Here is a 17,858-nt window from a genome sequence, read left to right as displayed (position 1 = left end):
CAGCCTTTCTGAGAAGACTATTGAAAGCTATCTCAACGATGACTAGATAAGCTTGTTACCATCCCTGTATGGGTAAGCAGATTCGCTCAAATGCTTGCTGACAAGATTGACGTTGCCGCGATCTTCGCCGAGCACTGCCAGTGTATTCTGGAGAGCATTATCCGTCATTACGACATAAAACAAGATATTAGCCCGAAAATCCATAGAGGTTCACTAGTCATTTAGATCTTGAGTGCGATCTAATCGTAAATCAAACAGTATGTATTGACGAAGGCTAGAAGATCCACGATTTCTAACAGGATATCCCGTCTGTCGGCAAATATGGCCGCATATATTAGATTTTGGTAAAGACCAAACGCCGTGCGCTTCGCTTTGTATTCATGAAAGTTGATTTGTATAAGTTTGAGGGCGTCGTGGATGGAAGGGAGACCATGCGGATTGATCAAAGCATGAGGCTTTTTCATCACACTGGCGAAATGGACAAGTACAGTCGTGGAGACAATATTTAGCCCTTCAATAGTAAGATCCACCTTTCATGGATTTGGGCTAAATTGGTGGAAGTAAGAAAGGATTGGTTTCACGTTGTCCTGCATGGGGCAATCAGGAGAAGAGAACTGGGTAGGGCTAACTGAACGGTTGAAGAGCAGAGAACTTGCGGCTTTCGCTTAATAGGCTTTAAAGCTGCAGGTACAGATGTCTTGTCATGCATCAATTCCATGCCTATCTGCTCAGAGAATAATAAACCCTCAGAATATCAAGATAAAGCTCTACAGCAATAGCCAATACGTCCCCGGAATAAACTACTAATTTGCGTCACTTTCGTGGACTTCTAAAATTCTTTAGCTCATTGTCACCAATTCCTCCGCGCTGGTTGGATGGATGGCAACACAGTTGTCAAAGTCTTTCTTCGTGGCACCCATCTTGATTGCTACAGCGAATCCCTGCAACATCTCTCCCACGCCGAGCCCTAAGATATGCAGGCCGACTATTTTTCCCTCAGTACCTACGCAGATAATTTTCATCTGTGTTGGGTTCTTTTTCTTCTCCTCGGTGGGCATTAGGTCATAGAACATCGCAGTGAATTTGGTGCTGTAGACCCTGACGGCGTTGCCATAGCGCTCGTGAGCCTGTGGCTCGGTGAGCCCAACGGTACCGACTTCGGGGTGCGCGAAGACGACCGTTGGGATATTCTCATATGAGAGCCTGGCATCCTGCATCTCGGGGGGACCAAAAAGGCGACTAGCCAACTGACGGCCAGCTGCGATAGCAACTGTTTACCATATTTAGTAAGCAAGAAAGAAATTGGCGATAGGACCAAACGGGGCAAAGCTTACCAGGTGTCAGCTCTGCCTGTCCAGTAACATCACCAATAGCATAAATGCCCTTTGTATTTGTGTTTTGAAACTCGTCCACAATGATATGGCCAGATGGCTTGCACTTCACACCAGGAACATGAAGATCTAGGCCTTCAATCTCAGGGGTACGGCCAACAGCCCACAGAAGCTCGTTAACTACCAACTCATACCCATCACCACCAACTAGTTTGAGCAACTTGTCCTGACCCACTCCGTCCTGCAGTAGCTGCACCTCGCTGAAGCCTGAATAGTGTTTATGAATGCGGACACCCATCGCCTCATAGCGGTCAATCATAGTGGTCTGTATCATCGGATCAAACTTGCGCAGGAAGTGCTCGCCTCGAATAAACATGTGTGTTTCAACACCGATAGCAGCCATAATACCTGCCAGCTCCACTGCGATATACCCTGCACCAACAACGGCGAATTTGGCGGGAAGCTCGGCAATATCAAAGAACTGGTCACTAGTAATGCCATGATGGGCACCCTTGATAGGAGGAACAATAGGGCGACCGCCGGTAGCGATAAGAATGTGAGGGGCTGTATAATGCGCTATTTCTCCGTTGACTAGTTGGACCTGAATAGTTCGGGATCCAACAAAGCGGGCCCTGCCGTGAACCAGGCGAATTCCATCCCGGTCCCAATTCCGCTCATAGACACCATTCAACCGAGCAATGGTTGCGTCGCGGGCCTCTTTGAAGTGCTTGAAATCCTTGCCCACATGTTCAGGGATCCCATAGCCATAATGTCGGCCAGCATCGATAGTTTCATTAATGGTGGCGAAGTTCCAGGTCATTTTCTTGGGCACACATCTATTAAAATGTCCCCGGTTAGGTATATATATATATATATACGCTATGGCTAGCTATCTGCAAGAGAAGATGCATACCCAACGTTAACGCAAGTGCCACCAGCCTTTCCACTCTCAATGATTAGTGTCTTTGCCCCATACCATGCTGCAGCCCTACGGCCGCTTCCACTCCCACCGCTGCCACCTCCGATAACAATATAGTCATACTGTTGCACTTCCACTGGAGACATATTGGAACTTGAAAACACGGGTTAACAGAAATATAGTCAAGTAAGGAGCGAAGCGAGGATCAGCACTTGGAGAGGAGGAAAGAACAAGGGAAGTAAAGAGACAAGTAATGAGTTTAACTTAGCAACTTAGTGAAGTGAGCAGATGTTTAGGCCGGAGAATGCGGCAGGGAAACCTTAATATATGGATCGTCCGTGGTATTCCTCTGGCCGTCCAAACGCCGAAATAGCTGTACCCAAGATCCTTGCTCCGGTCGGTGACTTTGCCCGAGTCTACATAGATGGGCTAGACCATTAATCTATTCCTTTAGCATGGTGTCGTCATTGAATTAATAAAGTTCATAGAAAGCAGTTCTGTGACTGGCACTTGGTCACACTAGTATAGATAAATTACCTTCATGCAAGTTTGGAAGGATTATGTCATGACGGTCTTTGAGGAGTCTGGTTGCTTCGGTGTTTGAAGGCCGATAGAATCGACTCCGTAGAAACATGAGTTATATAACCTGCCCTCTCCGACTCCCTTTTCACAGCCACCAAAAATTCTCACAAGTCTTCCATTCTAGTCGCAACGCATATCTACCATGTCCTGTGCGATGGTGAGTATGATTCCTTGTCTGGCAACATGTTACTTACCTGCATTAGAAACCGCCGGCGGCCAATTGCCCGACGTTAGCAGAACATGGCGCCAAGCTCTCCCCAGAGAAAGACCGCTATGTGCTCTACATAAGTATGATGTGCCCTTTTGCACATCGAGTTAACCTAGTACGGTCTTTGAAAGGCTTAAAGTCATGGATTCAGCTCGTTGTCCTTGACCCTGAGTTGGGTTCAAACGGCTGGTTCTTCTCTGGACGTTTCGGGACCGCGGAACGCGACCCCCTGTATGGATTTAAATACCTCAAAGACTTATATCTGAAGTCTGAGCCGGGGTACACAGGCAGAAGCTCGGTACCGATGCTGTGGGATAAGAAAACTGAAAAAGTGATCAGCAATGAGAGCGGCGACCTAATGCGCATGCTGTACAGTTCTTTCGACGCTCTTCTTCCGCCCGAGCTCCAAGAGATGAATCTACCGGGGGGCGGTTTCTACCCAAATGATCTTCGAGCCGATATTGAGAAGCTCAATTCGTTGATCCACTCCAGCCTTAATGCTGGGGTCTATAATGTGGGCCTGGCCTCGAGTCAGGAGGCGTATGACGAAGCAAGCGACAAGGTGTTTGATTTATTAGACCAGGTGGAACAGCGGTTACAGTCAAACCGTTTTCTACTAGGGCCAAACATTACAGAAACCGACTTGCGCTTATACACGTCTATAGCACGGTTTGATGTGGCCTACTATACTGTATTTCGATGCAACCTAAAGATGATACGCCTTGACTACCCTGCAATTGACCGATGGTACCGTCAATTGTACCACACTGGCGTGCCTTGGTCCCAGTCTGCCTTTGAGGAGACGACCGACTTTTTCGCCGTAAGTATCTTAATAACCTATCCATGATGCCCTTTCTGTTGACAGTTTGCTTTCTTTAGTGTAAGTTCGGGTATACAAAGTTCTATGAGAGCCGGAGAGTAGGCGCAAAGGACATAATCCCTGCGGGACCATCACCCGCTATCCTACCTCCCCGTGCATAGAGAGAGATGAAATAAATGACCTTCTTATCACGAAACCTGTACTTGCTCCAACAAGAAGCTGCTATTGTTTTGATTGGATGTTTTCCTGAACAAAGCCTCTTATCCAGGGTATGCGACCGTTGTAGAAGGATGAAAATGCATTTTGATACTTCCTCGAAATGTCTATCAGGTGTCGCCAGTAAAAGTGGCCAGAGCTTCTTCACAAAAAGTTGCATTTAATCTGTTGATATTGAATACTAGAGTAGGTGGAAGAAAGGAGGAAGGAGGAAGGAGAAGAGCCCATAGGTATAATGTTTCGAGACAATAAGAGATCTCTGATTTCATCACAACAGAGACAGAAATAAAGGGGCTGTAGGTCAAAAGCAGAAAAGATGATAAAAAGAATAAACTGGAAAGAAAACAAGACAATGTTATACTGCGTAGGCTAGTACAGGATGTCATCCATTCTAGTATCAATGCTCTAACTAGTCCTTTCAGCAAAAGAAATATCCCTCTTCTTTGAAATACCCTCCGTACGACGTTTGCATATGTAGGAAATCATAACTAGGGCATAAGCATGCCCTCGAGCTGCTTGACCCCATCCAAGGGCTTTAGATAGGCGACGCGGCGCTTTGTATACAGCTCATAATCGATTTCCCCTTCCAAATTAGGGTCATCCAGTGAGCCCGCCTTGATCGAGAGCTTGTCAGGCATCAAATCCGGCTCGCCATAGATGCCAGATCCACAGACTCCGCAGAAGAATGTATGATAGGTCTTAGTAGAGTCCGCGGTGTAAGGGTACGTTTTTGGTTCGCCTCCATTAAGAAAGAGATTAACATCAGATTATAGGCACTCTTGCGCAAGTCAGTCTCGCAGCTTACCCTGGATCAGCTTGAACGATTCCCGAGGAATGATCACATTCGTTGTGGATGACCCCCCCGTCCACTAGATCAGTATTAGAGGCCTGATAAATCGACATCCGCATGGACATTTAACATACTCTCTGGCAGTTCCTGCAATGGCAAACAGCTTTGACATCAGGTTTATCGACTATTACTCCAGGTCAGAATCCGCGAACGAAGTGTGATTAGATTAAACTAAGTGACCCGCAATGAGTACCATTAGCCTGGTATCGAATAGCACCACACATGCAGCCTCCAGTGAGAACCATTGTGACGATGATCTTAGAGAAATTGCGATTGAAATCCACGTACTCAACTGATTTTAACTGATGGAAGGAGAAACATCACCAGGCCTTATATATGTCTAGGTCGGAAGCTATGACGGCGATAATTGCAGATTATTTCTAAGCAGGCCGCGAAGCGTGACTCAAGAAAAAAGGACATATTTTCGGTGATTGGTTTCGGCGAACGGATTATTGTCAATTAGAGCGGAGCAGAATAGAACTTTCCCGGAACTGCTGGTTGGGTCTACCAACCAAAATCACGCCAAAATTCGTATGATGTCAAAAAGTAGTGTTAACCTGTAGCCTTTCCTTCAGAGGACCTGCCGGAGTAACTTTGCTCATCACTGACCATTTTCTTTATCTCCACACCTCTACTAGGATGACTATGGCCGCCGAGTATCTGACTTTTGGTTCTTCTTGCACCATGTTTAGTTCTGATGTCACGAACATCTAATGAGATTGCCTGATGGCCGCCTTAGAAGTTCATGTAGTCGCTTTACACTTGCAGTCAGACACTCTTCTGTAAAAATGTCCAGGGTGCAAGGATCATTTAGAGTGTGTATTGGTCTCTATGTCCTAAAGATAATAGGGACGTACACCTCAATGCGCCTGGGATATCCGTACAGTTGATAATGTAGAAATATGGACTACACTTCCTCAACCAGAGGCCAGATACAGTACAGAGATAATACTAATGGTTTTGTTCTAGCATAGCGAATGTGGATGGAGTAGTTTTCTAGAGTGGAGGTAGTACTATAGCAAGCTAACATACACTAAGCTGGTTTTCTAAGAGTATAAGCAACGCGAGAGGCTAGGAGATAATTCTTTGTAGCATCTGGCAAATTGAGCTTGTGCTTTTCTAAATAAACTCCAACTAAACGTCACCATGAAAGCGTCATCTAGCCACCAATGTTTGGGCCAAGCTCGGCGTATATTACCAGATAGTTGCTTTCCCACGACTCAGCCAAAGTGAGGCTCCTGCTTAGCACCATCAACCGCACCAAGGTAGGAAATGCGGTCTTTAACGTAGAACTCGACATCGACCTTGTTGCGCAGATTTGCTTCTCCGTTATCTAGACTGCCAGCCTTGATAACAGTCTTGTCGCCCATGATGTCCAACTCTGTGAAAAGACTTGATCCGCAGTTTCCACAGAAAAAGTGTCTGTTATTCTTGCCACTGGCACCTGCGATGTCACAAAACTTAGGGATTCCTATATAGCCTAATCTTAGCTACCATTGTAACCAGAATTGGCCTTTTCTTGCGTACCTTTGGTGACTTTAAAGGTATCTCTTGGCACCACAACATTAGAAGTAAATGCACCACCTGTCCACTATTAATAATATTGTTAGTTCTCAGTTGCCAGAAAATAGAAGTCTTAGATATTCACGCACCTTCTGGCAGTCAACACAGTGGCAGAGAGCCGTTACAAGTGGCTCAGCTGCATAGCCTGTAAGCATATACATTGCATGAGGTACGCGCAACATTCATCAACCTACAGGATGAGGTATAAGCGGTAGCACCGCACATGCAACTTCCGTGAAGAGTCATGGTCACAGGTGTAAAAGCTTCTAGGACTAAGGGTGTTTGTTGTTGAAGGCGGTTATAGGTGTAGATTAAGACGACGCTTTTTTTCTTTTTCTTTTTCTTTTATATACCCCCCTTCTTATACCTGTGCACAGCGCATGCCCGGTCCGGAGCAGCACCCGTTCATATTCAGTCACTCATTCAAACACCGAACTGATGACGACATCACGGCATATGTACCCACCATAACTTGTCATCACTGAAATAACATGTTATTTGACTCGTCCAAATGCTGAGCGCGAGATCCCAGCGTGGTCTGGGCAACTGGCATTTCCGGAGCAAGTTTGCATGAACCAGCTCATCGACACAGCTTAGGATTCATTCACTTACTTCCTCTTACCGGCCTCGGTGCAGCCCACCGGGCAACCCAAATGACTGCATGTTGCACTGAGCGTGACTCCCCAATTACATTATATTCGAACAGCCACTGTGTGTAGACCGCAATCCCGCTCGTTATAAGCCAAAGAGGATTACGATCCATTTACAGACTACCAACTTTGCTCCGATCCATTATTTTGTTTCTCAATAAACGACTTCAATTGAAGTGGACAATACGTATCAATATCCCTAGTCAGTCCAAAGGCTAGAGATTTATATCCTCTATCGGATTCCCCGTGAATACCGCCGAAACTCTTGATGTTTGTTGCCGGGAGCCGGTGTTCGGTGTTTGAACTGCTCAAATGCCGAACTCACTGTCTTCCATGACTATGAAGCAATGGGTAGTGGAGAACAAGGATAACGACTTCGACGGGCTCGCCTACAAGGACGCACCGGTGCCGAAAGTCGGTGAGCGTGAAGTGCTGGTGAAGCTTTACGCTGCGTCGTTGAACTATCGTGACCTTGTTATTCCTAAGGCATGTTGTTATTCGGCGTGTAGGCTTCGGGTTTCGTGCTGGTTCATCTCGTTTTGACAGGGTAAATATCCATTCCCCGCCAAATTCCCTGTGGTCCTCGCATCCGATGGTTCGGGCGAGGTTGTCGAGGTCGGTCCCAAAGTCACTGAGTTCAAGAAGGGTGACCATGTTGTGACCCTCTTCAACCAGGGCCACTAGTACGGCGCGATCGACCCTCCCGCGACACTGACGGGCCTAGGCGGTGTGATTAATGGTACATTGCGCGAGTATGGTGTTTTTAGCGAAACGGGCCTTGTCAAGGCTGCGAAGAATCATAATGCCTTCGAGAACAGCACGCTCACCTGTGCTGCTCTTACAAGCTGGAATGCTCTGTATGGTCTGAAATCTCTGAAGCCGGGCCAGGTCGTCCTGGTGCAGGGAACCGGTGGTGTGAGCATGTTCGGCCTGCAGGTATGTGCTTAAAGAAGTTGAAATAACTTTATAAGGGGCGCCGACTAATCACTATCAATAGTTCGCTAAAGCCGCAGGTACGACCGTGATCGCTACGACGTCGTCCGCCGCGAAGGCGGAGAAGCTGAAGAAGCTCGGCACCGACTATATCATCAATTATAAGGATGACACCAACTGGGGCGAGAGCGCTCGTAAGTTGACTCCGGAAGGTGCCGGTGTGGACCATGTCATCAAGGTTGGCGGACTGGGCACTCTCACGCAGAGCTTCAAGGCCATCAAGTACGAGGGCATGATCAGCGTGACTGGATTCCTCGACAGTGGCAAGGATCAAGATCTGCTGACCATCCTGGACACTCTTAGCAATATTTATACCGTTCGCGGTGTCTATATGGATAGCAAGGAGTTGATAAAGGATATAATCCGGGCCATCAAGGCTAATGATATTTACTCTGTCTTAGATAAGAAGGTTTTTACTCTCAACTAAGTTCAGAAGGCCTATAAGTACATGGTAAGTGTACTTTTTATCTGCCACTTAAGATCCGTGCTGATTATATATATAATGGGCCCAAAGCTATATCAGCAAGTTGACTGTCAAGATAAACTAAGTATCGGAAATAATGATATTTCCTTTCAAATAGGAAGAATAAGGGGTAATATAAATACCAAAAATTCTTGAACATAATGTAAATATGATGATTTTATGAATGCCGGAATAAATAGTCCGGACCTGCACAGTTATATTTATAAAATGATAGCTTGTAGCTTATCGCGGAGATCATCAAGTGTCTCTATTACTTTATATAACCCTTTCTCTACTCTCTCCTGCAGTATAGGTATATATATATATCTTTTTGATTTGTCTTCCAAGACTTTTTAGTCTTTCTAGCCTTTCTAGCCGTGTTTGCAATCAGAGCAGCCATAAATATAGCTAACCACATTTACTCCCTTTACTTACTGGCTAAAGAGCTTCAGAGCTTTAGAGCTGCTACTATCTTAGTATCTTATTTTATTCCTAATAGAGATCAATACTAGAAACGCAGCCTCCACTATTCCAATTTTTAGGGCAGGCCAGCGCTCCAAAGCCTGACATTTATTATTTACTTAGCCAGCCCAGATAAGATTATTTGCCTGAGTGTCTAGCTATTCATCTCTGGGGTAGACTACTTGTCTCTAGAGAAGTACAGAAGGCAGTGCAGTCAGAAGAGGATAACACAGCAAGAATACTATTATCTCCAGACCTGGAGTTCTCTGCAGCGACATGATGCTTATAATCTCATCAGGTCAACTTCACGGTTGTCATAGAATCCAGCTCAGCCGTTCCAGTCCCGGCTTGGGAAGCTCAGATCTGGCACAATATCACCAACACTGAATGGCCATCTCTTCCACCCAATCAAGTTAACCTGTCACATGTAATCGGATATAACTGCTTTATTATAAAATAGTATTTCAGTTAATATCTTGAATAGATGACAACATAAACACCATATAGTAGCTAGTTTTTTTACTCAGCCTTAGTATCCTGTGAAATTCTACCAACTATGTTGCAAGACTAATCGGAATAACATGACAGTAACATGGGCTATGTGGGTAGTGGTCATCGCAGGTCTTGGACCGGCAGCATTGAGCCAGGGGGAAGGTTTTAAGGGTTTTCTGGTTTACCTGGATGTCCAATCTGGATATGCCTTGGCCCAGTCAAGTGTGTGTCAGTCACCTAATTGCAAGCGGCACAGTATTTACTCTTCATCCAATGTTTCACATACATTATCGGTGGAGTCCGGTATTTGCTTTGTACAGGCCGATAGACAACACTACTAATATGCCCTTTACGGTGTACCCCATTATGCAAACGAAATCAGAATACGATCCGTGACTTCGTAGTGTAGCTGGTAACGGCCTCCTTGACTCCTATAGGTTAATAACTTACGATAGAAATTAGGATTGCGGCTTGTCAGTGCGCTATACATATTTGACGGAGGAAATATAAACTTACAATGCCAAAGAGTTTGCAAACAAAAGCACGGAACACGTCGCTCTGTTCAATGGCGGACAGACAGAGAGAATATCTCCCTAGGAACGGAGTCAACGGCTTGCAGGAGTCCATTAACACAAACATCATCCCAACAGATGTGCGCCATTCCACTTAATGCACGTATTGCAACCACCTCTCGACAGCATGGTGAAGTGGCTCTTCCTGTCATGGCCAGCAAAGTCATATACTGAAAGCACGGTTTCATAGATCTGTATGGATTTTTTTAATTAAAATACTAAACGTGACGAGGAGAAAGGAAACATATCGATGGTCAATGGGCCTTATCAACCGATTCTGGTAGTACTGACCGGCGCAACTCAATTTAAGAAAGGCAATCGATAGAACCAGGCCTCGCGCCGATGCCGACAGGTAACACCTTCTGGATGGGCTAGCATCGTTAACCAATGAATAGAGAGACCGGAACCTGCTATACATTGTGCAAGCTAGCAGAGCTATTAGGAGACGCTATAGGATGCTATAGGAAACGGGAGGGGACAATGAGCCTATGTAGGCCAAGGGCTGTTAAGGTTTCCTTTGCTTCCCAGTCTCGACCTAACCGATCTCTTAATAGCATCAGCCATTCAAACATTACTGTCTTCATTGTGAATATGATTACATGTAGTGTAATGTCATCGAAGCTGAAAACGGCCTTAAGTTCAGAATCCGCTTTCGGGATACGATCGCCAAGAAGGCATGATATAGATAAGCACAACTACACACTTGGTTACACCTTTAGTAGTAGCCACGCTTTTGAGCTGGCAGGGACATTGAAAAATATTAGCGAGGCCTCTTTCCATGCTGTATCCGAACCTCTTTCTCGTAGATCCTCCAGTTCATCAACACCGCCTGCCTTTCTTTCTGCAGCGCAGCCTTGGATTCGGCAGTTCCTTGTCTGATACGCGACATTACAATATATTGCTGCCGTTTTGCACCAAAGGAATGTTCTATCCCTCGATGAATGCCCAGCAGTGGGTAGCCTATCAACCCCCATACACCTATCATCGTCGAGCACATGGTCAGTAAACGAGAAGTTTAGGGGGTAAGCTACAGAGACCTACCAGCGTGCGGCTTGAGGATGAGACCCCCAACGGCTTTACCTATGCCTTTCGTCAATCCACTATATCCACCGTCTTTCCAGCCCTGACTTGGTTGGGTCACTACGCCAGTTATACCATCATACATTTGGCCTCCAAATTCCTAGATTAGTCAGTACTTCCCCATATAACCCCATGCAGGGATCACTTACCTTTCCTGCTGCAACAACCCCAGACATGAACCCCGTTACCTCACCCGCCGGCGTATCTCGCACAGTGCGGTCGTGATACCACCGTGGTGCACAATGAGAGCCCTGGGAAAATAATAAAGTAACCCCCATTGGCACTTCGACCAGCCAATTCGAGAGCCGACGGCCCAGGTAACTCACATTAGCCACCATCTTTTGCATCGGATCCTTGTGTATCACCATCGACGGCGTGCCTTCCTGCAATTGGGTAGTTCCAACGGGCGATAGACCGTATGCTGACTTGGCATCGCCATTCTTAGTTTCTTCTTCCAGCGAAGGTGCGCCTTGTGGTACAACGCAGGCAGACGGTGCCAGCATTGCTTGACGTGCTTCACAGGAGGGGAGGTTATATTCGGTTGCGAATCGGTCCGCAGCTGTTACGGAGATGTTCTGTACTGCGTTTACGGGTACATCAAAGGGTCCGACTAGGAAGCTACTCATGGCACTTGTGAAGGTGTCAGCTCCTGCACAGCCTTGGTTGGGGCTGTAGTGTTTTCCGCGGTATCTGGTGGGTTATAATTAGCCCGGCGCATGTTTCCATGTGGGCAGGGTGACAAACAGTTTGACATCCTTCGGTTGAAGTTTGTTTTCCTCGACCAATACAGTAGCCGCAAAGGCACTGAGGAGTATTCTTGTCCGCTTAACACGCCAAACGGCCGGACGATCAGGACACAGGGAGCATTGAATATAGCGAAGATTCAGCTGACGGTGGAAGCTCTCCACTGCACCCGGCGCACCATCCTCTGCTCGGATTTGACTGCCCAGTTCGCGTGCTTTTTCCACGGTAGACGGCTTTAGACAGAACTGAATCGCATCGGCAAGCCGGTCGGCAGTAAGCTTCTTATAGGGAATAGGCGAAGGTCCTGCTTTATTCTGTGCGACTAATGACCCCCAGAACGGCTGGTCTCCGAAGAAAGGGACAATAACAGTAGGCTGACCGAGAGCTAGGCCCGCTGCAGTTGTTCCAGCTCCCCCGTGGTGAACTACGCATGAGACTCTCTGGAAAAGCCAGTCATGGGGACAACTTCCGAGGAAGAACACGTCCGAGCGGTTTATCGCCTCGGCTCCAAGGCTGCCCCAACCTTGCGAGATAAGAGCTCGTTGGCCGGTTATTTCGACCGCATCGAGAACAATCTGGGTAAGGGCATCCGGATCGTTCACCACAATGGATCCAAAGCCGATGTAGATTGGTGGAGGACCTGCTTCCAGAAATTCGACCAGGTCCTGTGGAGGACTGTAGCCAGCAGTTGCAGGCAGAAAACTGAAGCCGGTGACATCAATATGTTCTTGCCAGTCAGAGGGCTTGGAGAGCAGCGAGGGGGACCTGAGATACATAAGTAAGTCAATCTATCTGTGCACTGCCATGATGGGAGGCGAACCAAAGATACGTAAAGGGTACATGCAGGCGATGAATTAAACTCGGTGCACGCATCGCATCCAACTGTTCCAAGCCGAGTTCGCAGCGACGAAACTGATTAATCAGATCACCTACTCCCTGCCAGATGACCATCTCCGTCAGAGCATAAGAAGCAAAATTCGCGACCGATGGCTTCGCGTCACGGGTGCGAATATTAGCTAATGGATGCGGAAAGGCCTGGGTTGGAGACCAGGGCATTCTAAGGTCATTAATAAAAGGAGTCGAGAGGATTCGCACGGGTAAGGACCCACGTAAACATCAGATGCAGAGGAATGCCCAGCTTTTCCGCGCAATGGATATGGGCGAAGCTCGGCGGGTTTGCAATAATAGCGTCGGCGATGAAGGGCGGAGCCCGTAAAGCTTCGTCACTAGTTATATCGAGGCCTTCGCCCGCTTCAATGCAAGAACGCCAGCATCCTCCGATGATGGTTCGGATCTCCCTCCGACGTCTTCTGATCGAGCCCTGGAGAAGGGTCTCCATATTCGGTATCAATTTAGGGTTTTTGACCATAAAAGACATAAGTTCAGCTGGATCGCCGCCGATATTAAAGAACTCCAAGCCATTACTCTTGACAAAATCCTGGAAGACCAGGTGTGTAGCAAGCCTTACGCGATGACCATGCCGTTTTAGCTCTTGCCCAAGCCGAATAAACGGCTGTACGTCACCGCGCGAGCCGACAATGTGGATAACCACATTGAGTCGAAGGGGAGACTTTTCAGTAATTTCTCTTGCTTTCTCCGATGGACGACGGGTTAGCTGGCGCTCGAGGTTATCCAGCAAGCTAGCTACCTGCGGATCGTCTTCATTAAGCTCCATCTCCACGAGACCATCATCTGAGGAAATGACAGAAAGTTAGATCCGATGATGCCTGGCAATCCAATTGACAGAACCTATCTCTGACCAGTCACGTGTGCTTCTGCGTAGAGACCATCATGTACCTGCAACCCCCTTGCGCTTGCCAGTGATATGTTCGGCACCTCAGCGTTTGCCATTTCCGCGACAAGTAACCATCTAGGCTGATTATCGCAGAGACATTGTAAGCATTTGTCTAGTTAAAATAGAGCTCACGTCCACTGCAGATTTTGTGGCGAAGGTCATAGTGAGCTACCATGGGTGCCGTTGTTAGGGTGTCGGCGATATTACGTCAGAGAGTAGGCCAAGGTGAATCTTCAGGAAGACGTCAATTGACTTGTAATTTAGTTAATCATGACAAATATATATATTCTATACAGACCAAAACTCCATATATTACACTCCCGCGGGTATCTTAGCGGGACCCGCGGCTTTTGTCAAGGTCTAATTAGCGCGGCTCCTTTCAGCCCGACTTAGGGTTAAGGTTGCAAGTTTCGTAACAGTCCTAAGCAGCCATAGCTATAAACAGAGAGAAGAGAGTGTCGCCCAGCAACAAGAGTCTCAGAAGCTGTGTTCCTCAATAGTTGGGGTCGAACGTCCCCTTTGGAGCGTGTTCGCACATAGAGTTGGAAGTAGCGATACTAGTTAAGAGACTTTGATCGGGATCTAAGTCCATTCAGTACAGTTCCCTCCTTTTCCGGATGTGCCCGGACCAAAAGCCGAAACCCTGCAGCCCAGCCAGCATCTCGTTCTGTTTTTAGTATGGATAGAGAAATGTTAACTAACTAATCCAATCCTCAGCAGGTGTATGTAGCTAACACTCAAGGATAGAGAGGGAGGTGGGAAGAACTAAGTCAACTTCTTTTCATGCGCGGTTTCAAACCTCTATGCTGACAAACACACACAGAATCCAAACACCGAAACTCTACTGCCGGCATTTGGTGGTTGCTACCGGAATGCATGTTTGGCCAATGCCACAATAATGCGGTGGTCAGGGTTCTGACACCTGAGTTGTGAAGGGAGTAAAAGCCGAGGCCCCGCCAGGACTCAAAAGGTTAGCACGGCATTTAATTTCATATATAAAAGACCAAGCGGTTCGCTGATCATTCAGCACCAACATACTCCGTACAACCCACCCATCCGCGGGGTTCTTCTAACAATGACGCTGCCAATCAACCAAAAAGCTTCAGAAGGACGGTCTTGGATCGTCAATCACTTTGCCGAACGGTGGGTTACAGCCAATGGGCTGACGTCTGCGCTCTGTGCCCGGCAATTAATCCCCAGAGACCACAAGTTAACAATTCACAGGAAAGTGCAGGATCATGGCGCGGCGTGGGCTGCCCTCTGGGATGCACAAAACAACGACATGTGGGATCGGGGAAAGCCTTCGCCAGCATTGATCGACCTTGTTGAACAACGAGAGGATCTATTCCAGCCTCTCGCGGCTGACGGTCGGCGTAAGAAGGTGCTAGTTCCGGTATGGTATCTACGTCCCTTGACGCCTTGTCTTGGATCTATTCGGCCTTCCTCAGATGACTAATTTAGATTCCATGAAGGGTTGCGGACGTGGTTACGATGTAGTCATGTTGGCGCTACATGGCTTTGACGCGTATGGGGTGGAGATATCTGCAACTGGAGTTGCAACAGCCCAGAGTTACGCCTCTGAGGAACTGCAAAAACCGCAGGCGTACAACTTTGGAAAACAGAGAAGTGGCTCGGCCAGTCCAGGCAATGTCACTTTTATTGAGGGCGATTTTTTCAAGTCCGACTGGGAACTAAATGCTCTGAAAGGTGGAGAAGCCCTCTTTGACATAATTTATGACTATACGGTTAGTAACAGGTGGTCGTTGGTGGGAGTGCTTGAGAGATAACGAAACTTGACCCCCACAGTTCCTCTGCGCCCTGCACCCCGATATGCGCCGGCAATGGGCTGCACGCATGGCAGGGCTTCTGCGGGACGATGGTTACCTAGTTTGCCTTGAATTTCCGCTGTACAAGGATCCAGCACTCCTTGGGCCCCCATGGGGCTTGCAGGGGGTACACTGGGATCTGCTGGCGCGAGGTGGCGATGGCGTCCCCAATAGCGGTACAGCCCCCGAGATCACAGAGGCTGACCAGCTTAGTGGTCGGTTCAAAAGAGTACTATATATAAAGCCCGCTCGGTCATATGAAGTTGGACAAGGGACGGACATGCTGAGTGTTTATGCGCGAAAGTAGCCCCTGCATAGTGGATTGTCCCCTGGAAGCGTGGTTAAAAATCCGAATATCTATGCAGTAGAACATACATTGCTACTATAGAATCCTTATCTACTAACATAGGAATGGACTTGCCGTTTCTGGCTTGCTATCATGCCTGACTTTGCTGGTTTTGGGAGGATGATAAATATAAGTGCAGCGTGAAGAAGGAGGTATTGGCTCATAGGCCTCGACACACCATTGGGACCCAATGGGATGCCAAGCTTTTCAAAATAGTAAACCTATCACTGTACATACCTTATGCAGTTCGACCTGTTACTTTACAGTATTTTGCGTACAGCATCTATATAGGGCTTGAATAGATTGTAGTAAAAGCTGGATATTATTGATGTCTTGAACGCTAGTAAGTTCTGAAGTATAGACGGCCAACTCCATACTCTTCATGGTGCCAAAAAGGCCTCCGAGCTCTGCTTGTCCTTGTTACCACGAAGGCTGGAACTAGTCCCCTTGTCGAGGCACTTTTCCGCACCACAGAGAAAGCCACCTTCGATGGCTTGTTGTAGCCTTCCTGGGATCCTGGGCTTGTTGAACATTGTAGCTAGAATATGGAAAGACAAGGAAGATATGATGAAATAAAGGTGTCTTATATAAGTGATAAATATAACTAATCGCGTTTCACGTTATGTAATTTACCTATGTGATGTCTTCTAGTTAAATAATACGTTAACTAGTTACTTGACCAGCCCAATAACCCCCAGCACCAAAACCACGACAGTGGGGCTGGAAAATAAATATGATATATGTTTGTGGCTCAAACACGTTTCGAGAATTACTGTAGCTGCACGAAATTATCAAGACCAGCCCTAAAAGAACCTTACAGAACCGGCATAACTGGGGAAATGATTGCCTTGAGACGTCTAAGCGGACTTCGAACCCTTCCCAACCTTCAATGCTACATTCATTATGGAGGGTGTTTTTCAAAAAGACCCCGTACCAATTGAGTCCTCCAGGTGCATGGCCGCCTAGGGCCTCCCGCCTGGTTAACTGCGCGTATATCCACAATTACGACAAGTACCTCATTAGCATGTCTAATTAACCCATGTAACCATCCATGGCCGAGGCCCTAATCAATTTTACCATAAGTTTGGCCCCCTAAATCGATGCTTTTTAATTCTACTTGCTGGTTGGACTTGCATCGGTGACATACATCGCAATTGATTTGCTACTGAATTGCTTATTCATATATCTATAAACATACGGTGGAGCTTCTTCTAGTTTCTCCAATCACTGGCTAACACGACGTCTAAAGTCCATCGTCTGGGTCGCGCTAGGGGCAATCCGCTCGTCGAGATAATCGCTGGCTGGGCGCATGTTCTGCTCATTGGGCAATCCGAACTCGTATTCGGTAATGAGAATGATCAAGAGGATACTGATCATTCTGGCGGCAAGAAATATCCTAGAGCAAGCAAACTTGCATACACCGTAGGGTAGAAATCCGATGCTTATTCTGTCTTGTCGTCAGTAGGTTGTGTCAATCACATGATCCCTGTACTATCGTAAATTAGTTTATATACATAGAAAATTGAGTTAGTGTCACACAGCTTTCGGGGTGGTTGACACACTGAGACACCTTAAGGAAACTGTCAAACACCTTTATCATATTGAGGAATACCAGAGTGAGACCGTCTTCAGCAATGGTGCCTGCAATATAGGATATATCTCTAAGAATGCTACTCACGAATGCGGTAGCTTTATTGCTACAAATTTGGTAAACCAGGTCTCTACTCTCTATAAGACCAGACCAAGAACCTCCTTCACAGAGACTTCATCATCCTCTGTGGGATCCTTGTTCAAAGTATAGAAGAAAGCGGTTAGACGGAGCCTGGCACAATGGATACTGGGAGGTCACGCCACATGCGGTTCTGACGCTCAATTACCAGGCAGATGAATTCAAGGCCACGGTGGAAGGGTACAGGATGGATCAGCTCAATGCCGATTTGTGCCCT

The 17,858-nt window shown here is 47.0% G+C and overlaps 8 protein-coding genes across 8 annotated transcripts; 3 read left to right on the top strand and 5 right to left on the bottom strand.

The window, feature by feature from the left end:
• Positions 1–839: 839 nt before the first annotated feature.
• BDW43DRAFT_321060 (uncharacterized protein) lies at positions 840–2,396 on the bottom strand (the record flags this gene model as incomplete). The annotated part of the gene is made up of 3 exons (XM_032049246.1): positions 840–1,270; positions 1,335–2,167; positions 2,245–2,396. The coding sequence occupies 3 exons, from the start codon at positions 2,394–2,396 to the stop codon at positions 840–842; spliced, it is 1,416 nt and encodes a 471-aa protein (XP_031897647.1).
• A 578-nt stretch (positions 2,397–2,974) lies between these two features.
• Positions 2,975–4,021, top strand: BDW43DRAFT_321059 (transferase; the record flags this gene model as incomplete). Its single annotated transcript, XM_032049245.1, has 3 exons — positions 2,975–2,989; positions 3,036–3,860; positions 3,920–4,021. The coding sequence occupies 3 exons, from the start codon at positions 2,975–2,977 to the stop codon at positions 4,019–4,021; spliced, it is 942 nt and encodes a 313-aa protein (XP_031897646.1).
• Positions 4,022–4,071: 50 nt separating this feature from the next.
• BDW43DRAFT_284048 (uncharacterized protein) lies at positions 4,072–5,142 on the bottom strand. Its single transcript, XM_032042810.1, has 3 exons — positions 5,001–5,142; positions 4,882–4,945; positions 4,072–4,815 (listed from the first exon to the last, which is right to left on the bottom strand). Exon 3 carries the CDS (start codon positions 4,460–4,462, stop codon positions 4,187–4,189), a length of 276 nt encoding a protein of 91 aa, XP_031897645.1. The 5' UTR covers positions 4,463–4,815; positions 4,882–4,945; positions 5,001–5,142; the 3' UTR covers positions 4,072–4,186.
• On the bottom strand, positions 4,072–5,225 carry BDW43DRAFT_284046 (GFA family protein). The gene is made up of 4 exons (XM_032042809.1): positions 5,120–5,225; positions 5,001–5,050; positions 4,882–4,945; positions 4,072–4,815 (listed from the first exon to the last, which is right to left on the bottom strand). The coding sequence occupies exons 1-4, from the start codon at positions 5,169–5,171 to the stop codon at positions 4,565–4,567; spliced, it is 417 nt and encodes a 138-aa protein (XP_031897644.1). The 5' UTR covers positions 5,172–5,225; the 3' UTR covers positions 4,072–4,564.
• Positions 5,226–6,146: 921 nt separating this feature from the next.
• Positions 6,147–6,751, bottom strand: BDW43DRAFT_321057 (GFA family protein; the record flags this gene model as incomplete). Its single annotated transcript, XM_032049244.1, has 4 exons — positions 6,684–6,751; positions 6,579–6,625; positions 6,454–6,517; positions 6,147–6,397 (listed from the first exon to the last, which is right to left on the bottom strand). The coding sequence occupies exons 1-4, from the start codon at positions 6,733–6,735 to the stop codon at positions 6,147–6,149; spliced, it is 414 nt and encodes a 137-aa protein (XP_031897643.1). The 5' UTR covers positions 6,736–6,751.
• A 727-nt stretch (positions 6,752–7,478) lies between these two features.
• Positions 7,479–8,559, top strand: BDW43DRAFT_302132 (zinc-dependent alcohol dehydrogenase family protein; the record flags this gene model as incomplete). The annotated part of the gene is made up of 4 exons (XM_032045191.1): positions 7,479–7,625; positions 7,686–7,793; positions 7,824–8,075; positions 8,137–8,559. The coding sequence occupies 4 exons, from the start codon at positions 7,479–7,481 to the stop codon at positions 8,557–8,559; spliced, it is 930 nt and encodes a 309-aa protein (XP_031897642.1).
• Positions 8,560–10,881: 2,322 nt separating this feature from the next.
• Positions 10,882–13,796, bottom strand: BDW43DRAFT_321056 (glycosyltransferase; the record flags this gene model as incomplete). Its single annotated transcript, XM_032049243.1, has 7 exons — positions 10,882–11,099; positions 11,163–11,301; positions 11,351–11,891; positions 11,946–12,710; positions 12,766–13,002; positions 13,055–13,637; positions 13,706–13,796. The coding sequence occupies 7 exons, from the start codon at positions 13,794–13,796 to the stop codon at positions 10,882–10,884; spliced, it is 2,574 nt and encodes an 857-aa protein (XP_031897641.1).
• A 1,019-nt stretch (positions 13,797–14,815) lies between these two features.
• On the top strand, positions 14,816–15,873 carry BDW43DRAFT_302130 (thiol methyltransferase; the record flags this gene model as incomplete). The annotated part of the gene is made up of 4 exons (XM_032045190.1): positions 14,816–14,883; positions 14,965–15,133; positions 15,213–15,485; positions 15,547–15,873. 4 exons carry the CDS (start codon positions 14,816–14,818, stop codon positions 15,871–15,873), a joined length of 837 nt encoding a protein of 278 aa, XP_031897640.1.
• Between the last annotated feature and the right edge of the window lie 1,985 nt (positions 15,874–17,858).

This window comes from Aspergillus alliaceus, assembly GCF_009176365.1.
Source record: "Aspergillus alliaceus strain CBS 536.65 unplaced genomic scaffold BDW43scaffold_39, whole genome shotgun sequence".
NCBI classification, from domain to species: domain Eukaryota; kingdom Fungi; phylum Ascomycota; class Eurotiomycetes; order Eurotiales; family Aspergillaceae; genus Aspergillus; species Aspergillus alliaceus.
Note: the sequence above shows the minus strand (reverse complement) of the source record. Positions and strands in the feature narration are given on the sequence as shown.